At 39.1% G+C, this 21,106-nt stretch overlaps 2 protein-coding genes across 3 annotated transcripts; both read right to left on the reverse strand.

The window, feature by feature from the left end:
* Positions 1 to 4,366: 4,366 nt before the first annotated feature.
* Positions 4,367 to 12,441, reverse strand: LOC134655616 (serine/threonine-protein phosphatase 5). Its single transcript, XM_063511052.1, has 9 exons — positions 12,195 to 12,441; positions 11,825 to 12,066; positions 10,910 to 11,057; positions 10,277 to 10,398; positions 9,095 to 9,365; positions 8,444 to 8,674; positions 7,685 to 7,904; positions 5,395 to 5,476; positions 4,367 to 4,492 (listed from the first exon to the last, which is right to left on the reverse strand). The coding sequence occupies exons 1-9, from the start codon at positions 12,286 to 12,288 to the stop codon at positions 4,430 to 4,432; spliced, it is 1,473 nt and encodes a 490-aa protein (XP_063367122.1). The 5' UTR covers positions 12,289 to 12,441; the 3' UTR covers positions 4,367 to 4,429.
* A 1,359-nt stretch (positions 12,442 to 13,800) lies between these two features.
* On the reverse strand, positions 13,801 to 18,812 carry LOC134655787 (uncharacterized). Of its 2 annotated transcripts, none has more exons than XM_063511249.1 (5): positions 18,544 to 18,812; positions 17,358 to 17,514; positions 16,464 to 16,620; positions 15,949 to 16,135; positions 13,801 to 13,954 (listed from the first exon to the last, which is right to left on the reverse strand). In XM_063511249.1, the coding sequence occupies exons 1-5, from the start codon at positions 18,717 to 18,719 to the stop codon at positions 13,801 to 13,803; spliced, it is 831 nt and encodes a 276-aa protein (XP_063367319.1). In that variant the 5' UTR covers positions 18,720 to 18,812. The 2 variants fall into 2 exon arrangements, with proteins under 2 accessions (XP_063367319.1, XP_063367320.1); XM_063511250.1 differs by having other exon boundaries at positions 17,358 to 17,502; positions 18,544 to 18,801.
* Between the last annotated feature and the right edge of the window lie 2,294 nt (positions 18,813 to 21,106).

The following is a 21,106-nucleotide window of genomic DNA, read 5'->3' on the forward strand; positions in this document are numbered from 1 at the left end:
AGCCCGACGCCACGCTGCACGCCCCACCGAACGCTCCGCTTCGAGCGTCCACTCAGGCACTTAGCATCCATGTTAACGTCACGCTACTGTTCTAATCATAAGGTCAAAAAGTAATCCACAGTCCACTACTCATTCCTGGGGGCATAGCCAAGGTGATAATCGTACATCGACTAACGCCAAACGAAAATAAAAAATGTGTCGAGATGACAGATGAAACGAAAAGTCACGTGACTATATCGATACATTATTTAAGTTTTGATTGACCTTTTCTATCAACGACTGTCATCGCACAAAGGGCTTTATCCCCGTCCCTGTTTGTAAAACTTGCTAAATCTCCTAACGAAACAAACGACTATCTACCTGTCAAATTGTCCTTTAACATTACCGTTTATCGATATTGAAACATCCGACTTTAACAAGCGCATATTCCATAAGTGTAAGACCTGAGTGGACGCTCGAAGCGGAGCGTTCGGCGGGGCGTGCAGCGTGGCGTCGGGCTCACAAGTGATTTGAGCAGCGTGCAATAAGGCCGCTACTATACGCTTGCATTTGTAACATGCACGCCGCACGCCCCGCCCCGCTGCACGCCCAACTCGAGCGTCCACTCAGGCCTTACACTAAGTGCGAGAAGTACGGAAGTCGATAAACGATAAATGTTAGAAATCAGGGAAAATTTAAAATTAGGGAAATGCAGTGGATTCACAAGCTTCCTTAATTTAAAGTTCTTGTCACTATACTTATGTAATAGCTTAACTTATTGGTCTTTTAACCATTATTGCATTGGGTTACACTATTTTGTTCGTTATGAGTGAATGTATGAAGAAATGCATTGGTTGGCGTAACACTGCAAAATGCTTATTATCACGAATTAAGTAAGTCCAAAAAGGTATTTGAGTGTAAAAAAGTCATTCAAACTGTATAAGTATTAAAATAGTTAAATAAATGCTGTACTTACGTCTTTCTTAAGGTCAAAATATAAAATGACCGCAACACACTCCGATGTGATATTTGCGCAATATATGTCACTTTCGCCAGCGATATGAAGGAATGAGATGTAACACGAATATCTCGGCAAATAGGACGCAATGTGTTACGGCATTATATTTACATTTTGGATCACATTTTATAAAATGGGTTGGACAAATGCAACACCGGATAGGCTTGCTAATGTGATACTTGCACCATCCCACTAACCAGGGGTTAAGCGGTTAAACCGTTAACCCAGTGTCAAATTGTACTGGTAGCCGTGGTAACTCCAGGTTTAACTGCTTAACCCCGGGTTAGTGGAATGGTGCAAGTAGGCCTTAGACTGTTTATATTGCTCCAAGCATATTGAACCTTCGTTGAATTCACAATAGGAAAACAAATATGAATTTTCATAAATAATACTTGCTATGCTGTGGTATTATAATATTTATAATTGTACCATATGGTATTATAATTGAAAACTTAATCAATGATAAATTAATGGGTAAATTCACCTATTGACGGCGCCAATCCAATTATTGGCACTTCAAACATTTTCAAAAGATTATAGTAGTGACTATCTTACAAAACCTTGCTGCCAATAACTGGTATTCGGGTACCAATCAATGTGCGTTTTATCTACTCTATAATGCTCATTAACAAATCAATATTACTGTTACAATAAAAAGCACAGGCTCTTTATTTTAACATTTGATTATGGAAATACCTGGACCTGAATAAATCTAGAAAAAGTTGTCTTTAAAAACAAAAATATATTTCGTTTATTTACAAATTAAGAACATAAGTAAAATAATAAGATGGCCACTGAGAACAATATCTCATATCAAATAAACATTGCTTTAATAAAATACGCCATAAAAGTTATTCAGAATATTGCAATAGGTACCTAAACTATTGCTTTGAAATAGATTTATTACATTTGGGAAAATGTATATCTGTGAATGTGCCAATGAATAATATTTTTCCTGCAATATTCTGAATGTATAAGAATATTTCCCCCTATTTGACAATGAGTATGCTATTGGTACAGTCCAAATCACTACATAGTATAAAACAAAGTCGCTTCCCGCTGTCTGTCTGTCCCTATATATGCTTAGATCTTTAAAACTACGCAACGGTTTTTGATGAGGCATTTTAAATAGATAGAGTGGTTCAAGAGGAAGGTTTATGTATAATTTGTTAACCCGTGCTAAGCCGGGGCGGGTCGCTATTACTAATATTTAAATCACGATGATACAACCATGAAATACAGATACCCGTTATCCTCGGAATAATTTTGTGCCATCAATGAAAACGGTTTTACACCTAACCCCTTTTTTAATTTAGAATTTCGTTGAATAAGGTAAACAACTACATTTGACGGCGCCCCGGTACCTTCTATTATAACGGATATTCTTCTTCCTCGCGTTATCCCAGCATTTTGCCACGGCTCATGGGAGCCTGGGGTCCGCTTTGACAACTAATCCCAAGAATTGAAGTAGGCACTCGTTTTTACGAAAGCGACTGCCATCTGACCTTCCAACCCAGAGGAGAATCTAGGCCTTATTGGGATTAGTCCGGTTTCCTCACGATGTTTTCCTTCACCGAAAAGCGACTGGTAAAATATCAAATGATATTTCGTACATAAGTTCCGAAAAACTCATTGGTCCGAGCCGGGGTTTGAACCCGCCACCTCCAGATTGAAAGTCACACGCTCTTACCGCTAGGCCACCAGCGCTTGTAATGCTTATAACGGATATTATGGTGATAATTCTCAATGCAAATTTTATTATTACTTTAAAGAAATTCAGTTTATTAACATTATTGGCGTTAAAAAGGTTAAAAACATAGTTAAATAGTTTTTAAGTATTAAGTGTTTAATAATAAAATTTAGCACCAATCCAATATATCCTCACGTTTCCATTGAAGGCACAACATGCGTTCAATAATGTCTAATTTAGAAAAATATTTTCACAAAGCTCCTACATAAGTAGGTACCTATGTATACGCACCTCGTCAAAAATTTCGTGTTACTATCTCATGTGAATTGACAATTTATGTTGTTAACTATTTTTGTTAAGACCGTTAACGCCGTCCAATACAAAAATAATATGGAAACTATACTCAATTTCGTAACGAAAGTTTTTATAGTTTGGAATTTTGGAAATTTAATGAGAACTTTTTTCCTACATCACAAAATTTCAATGTAACATATCTCACTAGAAGGCGTAACAAATTCATTTGAGCTTTATTTCAAACCCACAGTTCTATTAAAGCATATATTTATAGTATCGCAGAGTGCTTTACGGCGAGATTAAGAAGTTTGTGGCACTAATATCGTCGCTATACTTACTCAACCTCGTATCTGCAACAATCATTTGATGGAAATGTCGCTTTTCTTTCATTCGGAATACGGGTGGTTTTGTCATCAAATGAGTGTTGCAGATACGAGGTTGAGATTGCTTAGAAAAACTGTTTCTAGCAGTCAGTGTTAAGCAACGGGTCCTCAAGACTCAATCCCGCGCTAAGCTTTTTTTAAGGCGGTCTATAGCATTTTCAACTAAAAGATTAGTGGTATTATTCATAAACGTGCTACAAGCTTCAATTATCTATTAATCGTTTGTCTTTATCACTTTGACTATGTATTTAAAAGAAAGGGATACAGCATATATAAGACCGCCTATTGTTAACCTCTGTCTTCATGTATTATTTGTGTTTCCATGTACATTTATTCTGAGGTTGTGCAATAAAGAGGAATTGTATTGTATTGTATATATTAACCGATTGAGGCTTATGAAATTTTATGAATAAGGGGGGTCAATTTCTCCGTAACCGATCTGTTACCATCAAAGTAAATTCGTGACAGTTAAAATCCGAGTTACCTTGACCCGAATGTGTTCAATATACAGCTGAGTTACATTTGAATGTTGCTATCCCATTTCACTGGATAGTTGCGTCTTTCTCGGCTTGTTTCTAGTCATTAGAAGGCTGTACAAGAAATATATCCTAATCCTTGTTTGAAATTAAAACTTATAAATTAGAGCAAAAATTAAAAAGATCATCGCCACGTGGACCTTTTGGTGCACTGGTCCAATCACTCTAACATACATATCTCGACATAATTCATCGCGTCACCACGTACAGGTCGATTCACAAGCGCTGGGACGAATGGAATGAATGAGTGAATGGAAATATCTATGTGTGTATCACATTAACCAATAAAATGATGGCTGACTGTATACCGATACAGGTGTCACTTAAAGTTTCATTCATTCCATTCGTACCAGCTTTTGTGAATGAATCTGTATGTTTATGTCATGAAGCGAGTAGCCTGGGCTCTTGCTCAAGCAATGACTTTTTCATTTTTTCCTCTAATTTTATAGTTAAAATGTGTAAGAAAGATGTTACTGTCTGAATATGACAAGTCAGTGTTGGCGGTGTGTGGCTAACCGGCGTGGTCTCATTATTGGCAGAGCATGCTGAGGAACGAGTTGGCGTACGCCATCGGTTTAACGTCGGGGTGAGGCTGGAAAAATAAAGTCTGATTACAAACACACAGTTACAAATTGGGTGAATCAACTTTTTCTTGTCACTCGTTGCCATGGTTACATTCTCTTTAAAACCTGATTTTTAGGCATTTAAATTCTCCAAACACGCTTTTTTGTGATACTTATAAACCCTTTCCATTGAGGGTCGTCTACAAAGCGTGTCAGAAGAAGGTAGTGTACAATGTCTTCTAACAAACTATGCTACTATTGTCTCTTGGCTGACCGGACAGAATAACAAGAAATAGTTGATCCACCCAATTACAATATATGCAATAAGTTTTTGGCAAAAAGTTAATTTTTGGCACAAGCTTTTATCGCTGACTGTACTTTTCTTACGACAGACAACTAATACTCATCGAGACAATTCTAAAAACCCCTAACACAATTAGGTTGCGTTGTTTCATCAGAATTCCTATGGCCACCTCCTGTCTCCATCATCAGATCAGTTCGACAGTACCATATTATTGTATTGTCATCAGAACTACATACAGCTGCCAATTTTCATGACGCTACGATCCTTGGAAGATGGTTAAATTAGTTACCTTAGATTCCATTACATAGTTACACACAGGTCGACCTAATAAAAGCTTGTTAAAAATAATCTATCAGCAAAACTTATGTCATTGCAGGAATAAAAATCGTACATTCAAATCATATCATACATCCTATACTATACTGGGTCAACCAAATCTTGTCAGTAAATAGGAACAAAAAAAACTATACTCATCCTTTTCTTTTGGGTGCTAGTACTCGTCTAAGACAAAGATAGTATGATTCTCTCTGTCTATGTTTGAAATCAAACAGACCTTTGACACACTATATTTCTGGATAATTTTCATGTAAATTGGTGAAATTAAAGTAAATATTGTTATTTACTCACCACTGCCTCGTAGGTGGTGAAGTTCGGCTTGAGGTCTTTGCCATTCATTGTGATGAAAGCACCCAGGTTACCCATTGTATCACTGAAAAGAAATAGATGATATAAATTCCATTCTTGATGCAAGCTATTATCGCCATTTGTTTTTCAACGCTCATTGAGCCGATTCTAACAAACCCAACCCGAATGAGGTTGTGTTGTAGGATCCGATGAATATCGGATAATTATCCCAGGTACGGCTGGTGCTATCTATATTTATTTTCTTTGAATTTTTGGTAGTAAAAAATAATGATTGGGGGGTTTTTATGTTTTAGGTTATTATCAAATCGATAATTATCAGGCATAATTATCAAGATAACTATCATTGATAATTATCCTTTCGAACCCTGTGGGCCTACCGCGAACTACGTTCGACGTGTTGCCTCTCTATCGCACTTGTAAATTCGTACGTAAGTGTGACAGGGAGGCAACACGTCGAACGTGGTTCGCGGTAGGCCCTCTGGTCTGGAGACTGATCTCGATCATCAGATCCTACTCGATGTCGTCCGTCATACCCGTAATCCATTAACATCGGTCTTTTAAAAGTAAACCAAATTTGAGTTATGTTGCCAAAAGGAGCTCGCATCTCATCTCATTGCATTTTTCATCACTTTAGCGGCGTTATATTTAACCCAGCCAGCCTATTATGGATAGCTTTATCCATCTTTATCCACGTGATAAAATAACTGTCACTGTTTAACACCGTGGGAAAGAAAGTGACGGACACCGTTTTATCACGCTGTCACGTAGACAAGAACGACCATCATATCCGTACTGGGAAAGGCTGACAATTCAAAAATGACAATCGTATGTCAGTCTTACTGATCGAAAATAGAACTCATGTTTGAAGTGCCGTATGTGGAAAATATATATCCCTTAGGGCCACTTGCACCATACCACTAACCCGGGGTTAACCCGTTAAACCGTTGACCCAGCACCTAATTGTACTGGTAACCATGGCAATCGAATTTAAACTGTTGTGAAACATACTAACATTGAAACATGTCGCGCGAGTGACTTAAAACAAGTGAGTCTAAACCGTAAAATTATTCAATGGTAACCATGGTAACTCCTAGTTTACCCGGTGAACCCCGGGTTAGTGGGATGGTCCAAGTGGCGCTTAGCCTGGTAAAGGGTTAAACAAAATTAAAACATACCAGTAGTTAGGCGCAGAGAAGACAGTAATGCACTGTCCATCGTGCGCCAGCTCGTACCCATCGTTCTTGACCTCGTGGCTCCGGATTATGTACTGCAGCCCATTCCGCTGCAGGAAGTTGGCCGTCACGTCGGGTCCGAACTAACAGTCAGTTACTATACTTACTGTCGTTATAGTGTCGCCAATAGGTTGCCATTATGTCGCCGAGCCCATTTGTCGCGACCTCTAGCCGTGTTATTAATAAACAAAAATAAAACATACCAGTAGTTAGGCGCAGAGAAGACAGTAATGCACTGTCCATCATGCGCCAGCTCGTAGCCATCGTTCTTGACCTCGTGGCTCCGGATTATGTACTGCAGCCCATTCCGCTGCAGGAAGTTGGCCGTCACGTCGGGTCCGAACTAACAGTCAGTTACTATACTTAATTACTGTCGTTATAGTGTCGCCAATAGGTTGCCATTATGTCACCGAGCCCATTTGTCGCGACCTCTAGCCGTGTTATTAATAAACAATAATAAAACATACCAGTAGTTAGGCGCAGAGAAGACAGTAATGCACTGTACATCATGCGCCAGCTCGTAGCCATCGTTCTTGACCTCGTGGCTCCGGATTATGTACTGCAGCCCATTCCGCTGCAGGAAGTTGGCCGTCACGTCGGGTCCGAACTAACAGTCAGTTACTATACTTAATTACTGTCGTTATATTGTCGCCAATAGGTTGCCATTGTGTCGCCGAGCCCATTTGTCGCGACCTTTAGCCGTGTTATTAATAAACAATAATAAAACATACCAGTAGTTAGGCGCAGAGAAGACGGTAATGCACTGTCCATCATGCGCCAGCTCGTAGCCATCGTTCTTGACCTCGTGGCTCCGGATTATGTACTGAAGCCCATTCCGCTGCAGGAAGTTGGCCGTCACGTCGGGCCCGAACTAACAGTCAGTTACTATACTTACTGTCGTTATTGTGTCGCTGTCGTGTCGCCAGTAGGTCGCCATTATGTCGCCAATAGGCCGCCATTATGTCGCCGAGCCCATTTGTCGCCGAGCCCATTTGTCGCGACCTCTAGCCGTGTTATTAATAAATAATAATAAAACTTACCAGTAGTTAGGCGCAGAGAAGACAGTAATACACTGTCCATCATGCGCCAGCTCATAGCCATCGTTCTTGACCTCGTGGCTCCGGATGATGTACTGAAGCCCATTCCGCTGCAGGAAGTTGGCCGTCACGTCGGGCCCGAACTGGCAGCCCACGCCGCGCTTGGACGGCGAGCGGCCGAGCATCGGCTGCGGGTCCGACCAGAGGAGCTCGCACATTATGCCTGGAAGAAAAATAAATCTGTTGAAGCGAGCTCGAATTGGGAAGAAGTTGATTAAAGTGGTGCTAGACTTAAGCAGGGTCGCGAATTGTCGCCATATCGCCATAGAGAAATATAGTAAGACAAGAGTGCTCACATACATCAGTTTTGGTACCAAAAAGACAATTAATTTCAGTGTCTACATCTAGCATCGAGTAGCGGCACTATCAGTACTGCTACTTGACAATACCAAAACTGATGTATGGAGTGAGCAATCTATGTATTTTTTTTCTCTATGGTTCGGCTCAGCATTGCTCCGAGCAATTATTAGGGTTGGCACAACTTGATGTCCCTTTGCGTGTGCGACCACAGATAAAATAATTACTTGAATTTTGACAATCCGAAATAGCCGAAAGGGATAGTGCCATACATTAGAAAGAGACAGCACGATTCGTCTCTGAGTCACTGTCATACTTTAGTTTTGTACGAATTTTCTTTTCTACTCGTATTACTTATTCTGTGACTTAAGTGAGTTGTATTATTCAGAAAAATTGTATATTTACCATCCTCCGGTGGCTGTTTATTCCTGTCCGTCCTCCTAATATCATCCAACGTAATATCATCCTTCGAGAACAATCCTCCGTGCATCACCAGAACCCTGCTGTTGATGCAGTGCGCTAACGGCAGCCAGTTGTACACCTCGGTGAAGAGGTCTGCCATCTGGGACGTGTACTTGGAGGTCACTTCGCCGCGGAACCCGTACATGCGGTTCATGTCCAAGGTCTCGTGGTTTCCTGAAAAAATAAGGATTACTTTAGTTTACGCTCGTGGAATAAATAATAGTACTAGGTACAGTAGATTCAGCCTCTAACAAAACGCGTATACGCGCAAGCGCGAATAGGCGTCCGTTCCGTAGCGGTGCGCGGCAACTGCTATGGCTAGACACCAAAATTGGTGTGGGCCGCATGTACTTGTAGGTACCTGTAGCGACGCGACGAAATCGTGGAGTGAGCCACGCCTGATCGTGGGACGATTTTAGGAAGTTATTCCTTTACAGATAAAGAACATTTATGTAGAAAACTTCAAGTGAAGCAGATGCTGCCATATACAGAAACTTTTTTTAAAGTCACCAAAGCATTTTCCCAAAAAAAGCTCAAGTATAGTCAGGCCATGGTTTATAACCAATTAAACAAAATAGTGATGAATATTCTTACCTCTAGACATGTAAAAGTGGTCAGGGTATAGCAGCTTGAAGCTGAACAGGGTGAAGATACACTCCACACTGAATGACCCCCGATCCACAAAGTCTCCATTGAACAGATAGGGATTAGTTTCAGACGGTAGCCCGTTTAGGGCGAAAATGTTCATTAAATCATAGTACTGTCCGTGAATGTCTCCGCAGACTGTGAATTTCTTGTCGTCTCCAACTTTGATGTCTACGAGGGATGGTTGTTTTTGTAGATAGCTTTTGACGTCAATTAGTATCTGAAATAAACCATAAGCCATTTATGAATCTTTAACAAACTTGTACAGTTGTGTTGTGCGTAATTTGCGGTCATACATGTGGATTCGGACACTGTATGAGAAGGAATACTGTAGTAATTCATTTCGGAACTTTTCCTAGTTATGTCTTATTAAAATTAACTTCATACTGTATGGTAATATGTAGATGGTGTACATTGAATGTCACAATAAAGCGCTTTACACATTTTACTTAATTCAGGATACTAAATCGTAAAGGTGGTAACCGCGTTTAGGAAGAGTATGACTGCACTAACTAGGAATATTTTTTTAGGATCCTAGTTAGGATACCGGTTAGGATTGCTTAGTTAAGTAAAATGTGTGAAGAATTTAACACATTCAGTGTCATCCTCTAACTTTTCTCTATCAAAATTTTTATCACACAACAATTATGTTTAGGTTAGGTTAGGTCACTGGCATTATATTATTACGTCTCTCACTCTCAGCCCAAGTTTCCAATACAATAAAAAAATTATAAACAATGGATGGCTTGGTAAGAAAAAAAACCGGCCAAATGCGAGTCGGACTCGCGCACGGAGGGTTCCGCACCATCAACAAAAAATAGAGCAAAACAAGCAAAAAAAACGGTCACCCATCCAAGTACTGACCCTGCCCGACGTTGCTTAACTTCGGTCAAAAATCACGTTTGTTGTATGGGAGCCCCATTTAAATCTTTATTTTATTCTGTATTTTGTATTTGTTGTTATAGCGGCAACAGAAATACATCATCTGTGAAAATGTCAACTGTCTAGCTACCACGGTTCGTGAGATACAGCCTGGTGACAGACGGACGGACGGACGGACGGACAGCAGAGTCTTAGCAATAGGGTCCCGTTTTTACCCTTTGGGTACGGAACCCTAAAAAGGGAAATTACCTTATAAGCATATTTCTTGTGAAGTTTTTTCTGCTGCTTATAATGTTCCATTAGTTCAGTGACAAATTTCAGTGTCACCTTGCCATTTTCCAGAGCTGGGCCTTCATATTCATCCTCAATGGCTGAAATATTCACAGCATTAATATCATGTAATAACAGGTAAATAATTAGGAAATTAATATCCATAATAATTAATTTTATTGAATTTACATCAAATTTATATGAAAATATGACTTTTATTGACACTCCCACACTTTGTTCTGTCATTGTTGGTACATAATTTACTGGCAAAGCCTGCAGCGGGAATGCTAAAGTGAAATTTAATTCATTGTCAAAAAGTTGAAAATTCCAACTAAAAATGTTATGTATGCTGGCATTGCCAGCTAAATAAAGGGTTACTTTAAGGCCTGAGTGGACGCTGGAGTTGGGCGTGCAGCGGGGCAGGGCGTGCAGCGTGCATGTTAAACAAATGCAAGCGTATAGGAGCGGTCTTAGTGCACACTGCTCAAATTACTTGTGAGCCTGACGCCACGCTGTACGCCCCGCCGAACGCTCCGCTTCGAGCGTCCACTCATGCCTTACACTTAGACAGAATATATTATCTTTATTCTGGATCAAACATAATTGACATACTCATGGCGTCCAGGTTGATGGAGTCAGCAATGTTAACTTCTTTCTTGTCTACGGAGATGGCCTTTTCAAATGCAATCTTTTTCACAATTTTGTTACATTCATTATATTTCATTTTTGCATCCTGATCATTTGGCCTAACTTTGGTTACCTGCAAATACAATTGTCATGACTAAGGAAAGATTTAAGTTAGGATTTAATTTGATTAAAATTACTAGCAACCCGCCCCCGGCTTTGCACGGGTTAACAAATTATACATAAACCATCCTCTTGAATCACTCTATCTATATAAGAAAACCGCATCAAAATCCGTTGCGTAGTTTTAAAGATCTAAGCATACAGACAGACAGACAGACAGTGGGAAGCGACTTTATTTTATACTATGTAGTGATAAGATGTATTTACTGAAACAATACAGATTTATTTATTTACAAAGTCATGCAAACGGGAATATAACAGTAATTGTCCAGGCTGAAATCTGTCTGACCGTAAAGGGTTCGAAACGTCAGGATGACTACAATCCCATATATACGCGATATAATCCGTTTTATTTCATGAGTAACTATCACGGTAACCAAAGACAATATTACTAAGGAAGTAGTTAAAAGATGTTATTTAAAACAGTTACAATGGTACTGTTGATAACATCAATGCAATTTTATTAGTTTGTGTTGCAAGTACATTTATAATGAACTAGAGACCCGGCTGCTTCGCACGGGTTAACAAATTCTACATAAACCTTCCTCTTGAATCACTCTATCTATTTAAAAAAACCGCATCAATATCCGTTGCGTAGTTTTAAAGATCTAAGCATACATAGGGACAGACAGACAGCGGGAAGCGACTTTGTTTTATACTATGTAGTGATTTGCCAGCACCTATTTGTTAATTTATAACTCACGTTAGGGTTATACTCACAAATTCAAAATCCTTAAGTGCTAGTTTGTACTTCCCAAGAGACATATATGCTGCGGCCCTCCTGTAGTAGGCCTTTGTGTAGGACCTATCCAACTCGATCGCCCGCGACGCATCCGTGAGGGCATAACCGAAATTCTCCAACCGCAAGTTAGATATACTTCTATTCGCAAAGTACACGGCATTATTAGGGTTTTTCTCTATCGCCTTTGAGTACAGGTCAATTGCGGTATTGTAATTCTGCTCTGAAAATTTAAGGTTATGACAATCAATTTTTATTCTATTCTTGTCACGATCAATATTGAAATGTCATAAATTCGGAAGAAGAAATATGTAACATGGTTTTTTGGTCGGTTATTTGCGTATTACTTACTTTTAAAGTATTCATTAGCTTCGTTTTTCCATCTATCCGCCGCCTCGATATCCTCCTTAGACAGGGGCCCAGTAGGTTCCTCGCTACTTGCCATTGTTTCGCGTTTTACGAATAAAATTAAAGCTTGAGTGACTTAGCGCTTAATCATAAGAAAAAAAAATGTGATTTTCTCACATACATTTACATGCTTTCCGCACTTCAAGAAAAAGTGAGTATACTTGAATGAATGATATTTTTATTTATGAATGAACGAATGAGTGTTACATGATCTAGGGACGTAAAAAATATAAGTTTATCGACCTTTTAAGCACACAATACTCACGTGATTAAAAGGAGCTTTATTACATAATTAAGTTTTATATTATTTGTCATTGAATTTCCGTTTTCTCATGAGTGTTGCTTAAATACAAATATCATCTAAAAAATAATAAATTATTAATAATATTGGCTTCTTACTTTAATATGTTCAAACAATAAATATTTATCGATGTTTGTCAGAATTTCTAGTTTCTACACGCATCCTTATTCCTTAGTTTTTACAATGTTGCCATTACAACAAGAGGCTGTCAGATTTATAGCTGCGTTCATTATTAAAAAAAAGGCTCTGTAAGGCCCTATACGAGCGCTTTTCCAACGTGCGTTAATAAGCGCTTGAATCTGTCCGCACACTAAATTTGATTTAACAGCCAACGCTTAAAGTCGAAAATCCTACAACGCTTGATAAAAAGCATCACCGCCACGTGTGAATAAACGTATTTATAACCCGCGTTGAAAAAGCGCTCGTGCGTATGAGGCCATAGTTTTGCCGCCGTTTTCTAGTCTCCACTTTCATAAGCCTGTGTTTAGTTTTGGGGGTCAGTCACGTATAATTTAGTTTCTGATTTATCAGCTACGATACTTTGTCTCTTGCTAACTACCTATTGCTCCATCTCACTCTTCTGTGTTGACAAATCGCATTAGTATTCATGCATTAGTATGTATGTAAACCCTTTAGACTGATCTCTATTGGGGGCCGATTTTTTAATTTCGAGCGCTCGATTCTGTCACTCGAACATCTGCGGAAAACGATGAAATGCTATTTTTGAAATACGAGCTAAGACCTAATAACATATACCATATAATATATACTTACTAATCTATGCTAAGACCAGTCGGAATGGCCTATAGAAATTGAGAATCGAGTGGTGTTGAATTCAAAAGTATGGTGATTGGTCATGGGGTTGGCCATGGGGTTGTGGTCATGGGTTGTTCATGGGATTGGTCATGGACTGGTCATAGGATTGGTTGTGAAGTGGTTATGGGCTTGGCCATAGCGTGGTCATGGGAATGGTCATGGGGGTGGTCATGGATTAGCCTTGGGGTTGATCATGGGGCGGTCATGAGGGTTGGTTATAGTTTGACCATAGGGCGATCATGGTAGGTATGGGCTATTGGGTGATCGCATTAGGCCGGGTCTGCCATACGGGTAGTCGGGCATAGTGACTACCTAGTAGTACCTAATGATGAGCGACTGGAGCTAGTTCTAGTAGGTACTTGGAACAAGAGCATAGGAATAAAATACAAAGTAACAACTAAAACTAATTTATTCTACTGTTATCTTTATCTATTACGAGGGCACCAGCTGCGTCAGCACCTTGACGACGGTTTTCTTGTCCAGCTTGCACTTTGGGTATAGTAGCTGACAGTCGCCGTGCGTGCGGCCCGCGCTCGCTGCTTCGAATATTGCTGTGCCGTCTAACATGCGTCGGACTAGCGAGTTGCTGGAAACAAACAGGTAAAACTAATAAACAACTGGCCAAATAACAGGGCTGTAACCGCGAAAATCGAAAATCGAAAGACGCTCTAATTACGCCTTCATTGGAGTAAAAGAGAAAGATCCGCGCAATTTGCGAATTTCAGTTTTCGCGGTAGATCCCAGGATCGATGATTTTGCTAGCTACGTTTTCCGTGGACGCCAAGGCTTCGTTTTATCAAAATAGAGCACTCGGAAGACTTCATTTCGATTATTGCCTAGGCAAGTAGTTTTTCAATTAATCCTACAATCTTGCTAAAACGTGTTCAAAGTCAGAAGGTGATGGCAGACTTCTTCTTGGCCTTTTACAGAGGATTGAAAGGATGCACCGAACAAGACATGTCGTTTGCAAACTGAATAGGTAACTGATTGATTATTGTATGGGATATAGGTGGTTTACTAATGAATGGGCCAAAAACGTTTCCCAAAGTATCACATCCCAAACTATGTTTCCCAAATTATCATTTCCCAAAAAAATGTTTGGCAAAACAACTTATCGCAATTTTTCAGTTAGCAATAGTCTTTTTTGGCAAGTTATTGTTTAGCAAATAATTACTTGGTCAAGTTTCATTTTATCAAGTATTATTTAGTCAAATGTATCATTAAGCATAACTTACATGTCCCAAAATATTACATGGCATACAATTTACATACCAATAATAGAGGGCAGTAATTTTATTTTTGCTTTCATTTGAAATACTTTATCCCGACCTTGGTTTTTTTTATCATTTTGGTTATGTTTTATGCAAACGGATGTAATTTGTTGAACCATGAATTCTATGCATTTCGCTCTTACTGACATATTAGTGCGAGCGAGATGTAGGTACTATAGAAAGTAAATTACATGGTTACGTATATGTCAGTGTTGACACTGTCAGTGACTCATGGTTCGGGGTACTGAATGGTAACCGTAAAGTTCCAATTTTAAAAGACACGTATTTAACCGGTCAACTAATTAATCGAATTTGGGTAGTTTAAATAAATAGAAATGGCTACTAAAATTAATAGTTTGGCAACAAAAATAGAGCCTTAAAATATATCAATATGAGTTGTATTTTAATGCCGTTACAGGTTTTGATTATTTTTAGGCAGGTACCAAGTATTTATTTGGCAACTGAATTAATATATTGGAGACCATTTATGAAGCACATTTAAAAAACAAAACGGCTATCTATTAATTAAAAAATTAAGTTCTTTTAAAATATTTTGTTTGGTCATTACACGGTCAACCTAACACGCTCCTCCTCGCTTCGCTCGTCGTCGCACCTATCAGTTGACTCTAGCAGAACACAGTGGTAACTATTGAAATAAGTAATTAAAAATTTAAAGATCTAATGGTATGACATTGTGATGATTAAAAATTTTAAAAACATAGTAATTTTTTTGGTACTGCATTGTACCTACCTACTATAACTTAATTTATGAAGATTACCCCCAATCTGCATTACACAGAACTGTGATTTTTTGTATTATTTCCAGTTAGAATCACGAGCTCTTTCGACCCTAATACGAGAAAAAATGTGTCGCCAAAATTTCATACAAATGCAGCAAAAACGAACGAACGAATTTAGGTTCAAATTTAAATAGTGATGCCTATTTGCCAAATTTGCGAAGTAACAATTTGAGCAAACATCTTTTTGGAATATAATATTAGCCAATAAAAAACGTTTGCTAAATAAGTTTTTGTCCTAATAACATTTGACAAAGTAAAATCATGCCAAATGATAATTTGACCAAATAAGTTATTGCGAAATGCAACTTTGCTAAAGGTTCCTTTGGGAAATGAAACTACTGCGATAAGTTTGTTGGGAAGTGAAATTTGGCGAAATGTATTTGGGCCAAACGGAAGTACACCGATATAGGTCCTACCTCCCTATTATCAGCCTATAGGTACGTATACCTACGTCCCACTGATGCAGCCCTACTAGCCTGATGGATAAACAAAATAAACTAAAAAAATACCTGGACAGATTAGCCAATAGCGCGTCAAACTCTGTAGCATTCCCGGCCTGCATGTTCTCATTGGCCAGCTGAACATAAGAGCACGCTAGCCGCTGAGTACACGCACCCGAGTCGATATTGTACCGAGCTAGCGTCTCATCCAGTCGGTTCAGCATGTCTGATAATTGGGACGACTCTGAGTCCACACCTGGCGAGAAAATGAAATGTTTTTTGTGAGCATAGGTGTAACATTGTTGTTTAGTTACTTTTAGTCCTCCTCATATTCACGCTTTCGTTACGTGGTTGTACCCTGAGCGTTTTCCAAAAAAAAATTACATTTCATTCATGTCTTCAAAATATTGACTTCTTGGGCTCATTTATCCAGAATCATTTGTACATTCACCATTCACGCCTCATACATGAAAAAATGTGAGAACGCAACTCATGCTAGCAGGTCTGGCATGCATCTGGCGAATGTCTAATACCTATATATTCTTTAAGTAATATTCCCAATGTTGACATAATATCATACTTACTGCGTCCGTATCCACCACCATAGCCGTACGAAAGCACGTGCATGATCTTAGGCAGGATCAGCACGGCGCCGAACCCGAGGATGGACCCGATCAGCACACCGCCCAGGTCTATCTTCAAGGGGCCGTATAGGCCCGGTGCGGAACCGCCATACGAACCCTGAAAAACAATACAACATCTAAATAAGGATAATAATTATATACGGATAAGGATAATAGTTAAGGATAGTATACGTAGGTATGTATTATTTAGTTATGTATGGTTTACGATACGGCCGGACAAAAATGTTGATAGCGTCTGGGGTCGTTATCCTAACAAAAAATCTTGATAGCGCGATTCAGGATTTTTAATTCATGTGACTGCGCCATCTACCGTGAGTTTGGTTAACTATTGATAAATGTTATTGCTTAGAGTTTAGTTCTGCTTAAATAAACGAGACTTTATAACTTAAATCTCCAAACGTCTCTAAATGTATGGCGCGGTGTCCCTGTCCTTTGGGCCCAATTAAGGCTAGTGGAAAATATGCTTTGCCAGAAAATATGCTTGCCTATTTAGAACAGTAATTGTTTAAGAACGGGACAAGTAGGTACACAATTTTGGGATAAATAAATATTTGTCAGTTTGTCAAGACAGCACTAACCTTTCTCCGGGGCTTGTGATCCGCATAGAGGACTCGGCCAGGGCACAGGATTCTTCCAGGTATCCGAAATTCACAACGTTCGCGGAGCACCACACAGGCGTTTAGGTGCATGTCTTATTTCGTCTGTCTGTCCAAATAGGTGTCAACTAATTAGAGGACCGCGCGGGCCGGGGGTGTGGGGGGAGACAAATCTGCATATATAGACACATGTATAGGTAGTATTTTGAACAGTAATTAACTAATGATACTCCCTTACCTGCGCCCCCGTAGTGCCGTAGGTGGAAATCCCGAAGCGCTGCGTGCGATCACTCTGGTCCCTTTCTTCTCTGCTCTTCTCTACCCTGGCCGAGGGCTCTGCTAGCTGGTCCTCTGTACGAAAGCTGGAGCTTGGCATGAAGCCCCTGAAATGTAAACTGGGGTAGCTGATAACAGTGTAGCTATTATGTATAAGTTTGTGATGAAGAGAGATTACTTTACCGAGACTTAAACGTGCAAACGTGGTAATTTGAATATAATATCATAACATTAAATATCACAAAAACTTATAAAATAAGTAAAATACCACTATTAAAAAAAAAAGATAAACAATACAAATATCACACATTAGTTTAGAAATTGATGATTTATTATTATTATGTTTTTTAGCAGAACATTAATTATTATTTTTACCCATATCAATATTATTAACTACGGATTGGCTCGACTTAAATATTTATAGAGTTTATTCTGTTATTGTCAAAACTAATAACTTAAAATTCCAGAAGTATTCTTAGGGACCACTACGACTTTCACTGTAGCAGATTATCGTGACCCGGCAAGGCTCAAGAAAAACTGTAAAATATGTACATACTTGTGTTTCGTTATAAATTAAAAACAGTTATGTAAATATTCACAAATTTCCTTGTTTTCACCGTAATTATCAAACTGTTACCACAAAGTTGTTAAGTTCTTTTATTTCCAGGGCGCACCAATCTACAGGGTTTTCCAAAACAATCCAAAATTAATCCAGCTTTGATCATTCATATTGAAGACTAGTTACATTTACCGAAAGAGCAATCTAATTTGTACCTTAAATCGGAATGTTAAAGTTGAAATTCGATTGGTATGTGGTCGATAAATCGTAGTAATCGAACTATGCCTGGAAAAGGGTTAGGTAACCTTGTGGTAATTTTTACTCCCTGGTAGTACGAACGAGTATGTACCCTTTTTACGGTAGGTAAAGTCGCTATCAGATATATCTGAGCGGCCAAGGGTTACACTAAAAAATTAAGAATGCCTTTATTATCAACACGTTTTTAAAGTGTATGTATGTTCAGATATTTTTGAGCACCTTGGCCGCTTCGATATATCTGATGGCAACTGAACTTACTTTGAAACACTCACAAGTATCTATTTTAACCCAATAAATTACCCCTAACCTTATCAAGATCAACACAACTTACCCATCACTGTACTCCGCAGCCACCGCACTCAGAAATAACCCAAAACAGAAAACCTCTTTCGGACTCATCTCACCAGCTCCTATCGCAAACTGCCGTCTTCCCCGTCCGTATACCATATATACGGGGCGTTCCGTTTCATGCTCAGAGACAATGTTATGGGGAAACACTATTGTCATGTTTGTATGATCTTTCACGTTGCACAATGACTTACTCAGCGTCACGCGTCGTGGACAGATGCTATCGAACAGGGAAGAATGAGGTTAGTGATGACAACGTAACAGGAGGCAAGTGACACATCTAAAAGGTACCTCCATACTGTTAACCGACAGTTCGTAAAGCTAATTGCTAAGTGGTTATATTGATATTTCATGGTCATCATCATCAGTCCGCCGCACGATATCGGCCTGTCAGTTAAACGCAAAAGGTGACAGTTCCGAACAACTGACAGGCCGATATCGTCCTTTTGTCGCAGTTAAATGATCACCGCGATCCTGCACCGCTCCGTTATAGTTAGGCGGAGGTGGCACTCGTTGGGTTTTTAGACGGTAGTAGGTCCTCGCCCTTTAGTCCGTCATACCCGTCTTGCTCCCCTCGAGACGGGATGCGTAAAAGCATTTTCCCAACGTAAAAAAAAACTATATCGTTCGGCGAACTGATCATCAGTGGGTCCTTTAACGGTTTTCCGCCTTATAGTCCCTAAAACTGACCGCCAGGTACGGTTTGTGCCGCACCTTGGGCTATAACCGGGAACCTCTTCGTTCGTCCCATTTTGCTCTTGCAATACAATACAGTCTGAAACCGAAATGTAAGTCGTGGGTTCAAATTAGTTCACAAGCTTTTACAGATACAGAAGAAAACTATTCTTTAGTTTCATTTAATTTTTTAGAAGTAAGTACTATACTATTTGAGCAAGGTGTTTTATCTGACACTTTGATGGACCTTTGTGGATCTTATCGCGCGCGACTTCAAGTATATAGTCGCGCGCGAGAACGCAACTCATGCTAGATCGCCTGTTGTTTAATTTCTAGCAGGTTATGGGCCCAGTGCGTTTTATCGTTCAGAAGTAACGAGCTGATGGTGAGAGTTGCGGAAAATTTGTCTTAAATTTCACAAGAAATAAGAGGAAATAATCCATTTTAGAAAGAGGAATCTTGGAACCCCATACGAAATTTAGAGAAGTTTCTAAAAATGTAGAAAATTTCGCAAACTTCAAGAAATGTATAGGTTGTAGGTTCCGTAGTGGCCTTTGTCTTGTCTTGGCTAGGGCATTGCTTTTACCTGGTTTCCTCATGACCAGGGGTCGCGGTCGTGACCACATGAGGTCCTTATTGCTTCGTTGACCACAAGGCTCTCCATTCCACACATAAGTATTTATTATATTATGCCTATTATCAGGAAGACAAAATCCTGTTTATTAGGGTCCTGTTTAAAAACCTTATCATTCCTATTTCACTTTATCAACCTAGCGGGCCAACTGTACGCTTATGTTAATGTTTTACTTTTGAAAGAATTTTTTTTTTGTTATTTTACATATCAGTTTATTTTCATTAAGTTTATTGACCTAAGCGGAGACAAAAATATTTAGAGCATGAAAAACCTCCATTGTCTTTTACATGTGTCGCGACATACTTAATAACCATGATAAAATGGCCGGTTATTGCAAGACTTATGCAAGATATTTTAAATAATATTTTTGTATGTAATTTAAAATAATGAATGACCTTGACTATACCTACAACTGGAGCATAAATAAATAGTGACGACAGTTTACAATTTTCTTGCTTTTCCATCTCTAAATTTCAGATATATATCTCTACAGTTCGCGGTTTGAAGAATCTTCCGCATTTCGTTTCGTTTATTCATTTACCAAAGTTTAACAAAGTCCCCCGTCGCCTCTGTCTGTTTGTATGTTCGCGACAAACTCAAAAACTACCTATATTCAACAGATTGTCATGCGGTTTTCACCTATCAATTGAGTTTAGTTAGGTGTATAATTAGTAAAGGATAACCCGTGCGAAGCCGGGCGGGTCGCTAATAGAGATAAATTTGATATAAAAAAATTGACAGCGCGCCAAGCGGGACGTTTTGGAAACTCAAAATCCCATACAAAATAGACTTAACGCAAAGGCGCGTATACAGCACGTCACGCTATCAAATGAAACTATATAGGGGTATTACTGTAGTCCCAGATCAAACATGTCCAGATCGTCAAGGATTTAATCCAAATCGAATTTTGGATTAAAATAAAATAGGTACAAGGTTCCAAATTCAAAACTGCAAAAATACTACTATCCCTGTCATCGCGCTTAGTCAACTTTCCCCAGACCAACTCTATATTTATAAAATATACTAAACCACTTATTTACTGATCGATGATAAACTGTGATTGTTGAAAACAAAAGAATAATAGTTTGGTTGACTCTTAAAATAAAACATTACTGGGGGCAAGCTGCGTGAAAATGTTACAAATTGGCCCTAATATTGACTGCCACAGATCTAGCAATACGAAGAGATGGCATAATCATAAAGATATCGGGTTAGTCGGGTAGTTTGTTGTAATACG

The sequence above is a fragment of the Cydia amplana genome, chromosome 17 (assembly GCF_948474715.1).
Source record: "Cydia amplana chromosome 17, ilCydAmpl1.1, whole genome shotgun sequence".
Classification (NCBI taxonomy): domain Eukaryota; kingdom Metazoa; phylum Arthropoda; class Insecta; order Lepidoptera; family Tortricidae; genus Cydia; species Cydia amplana.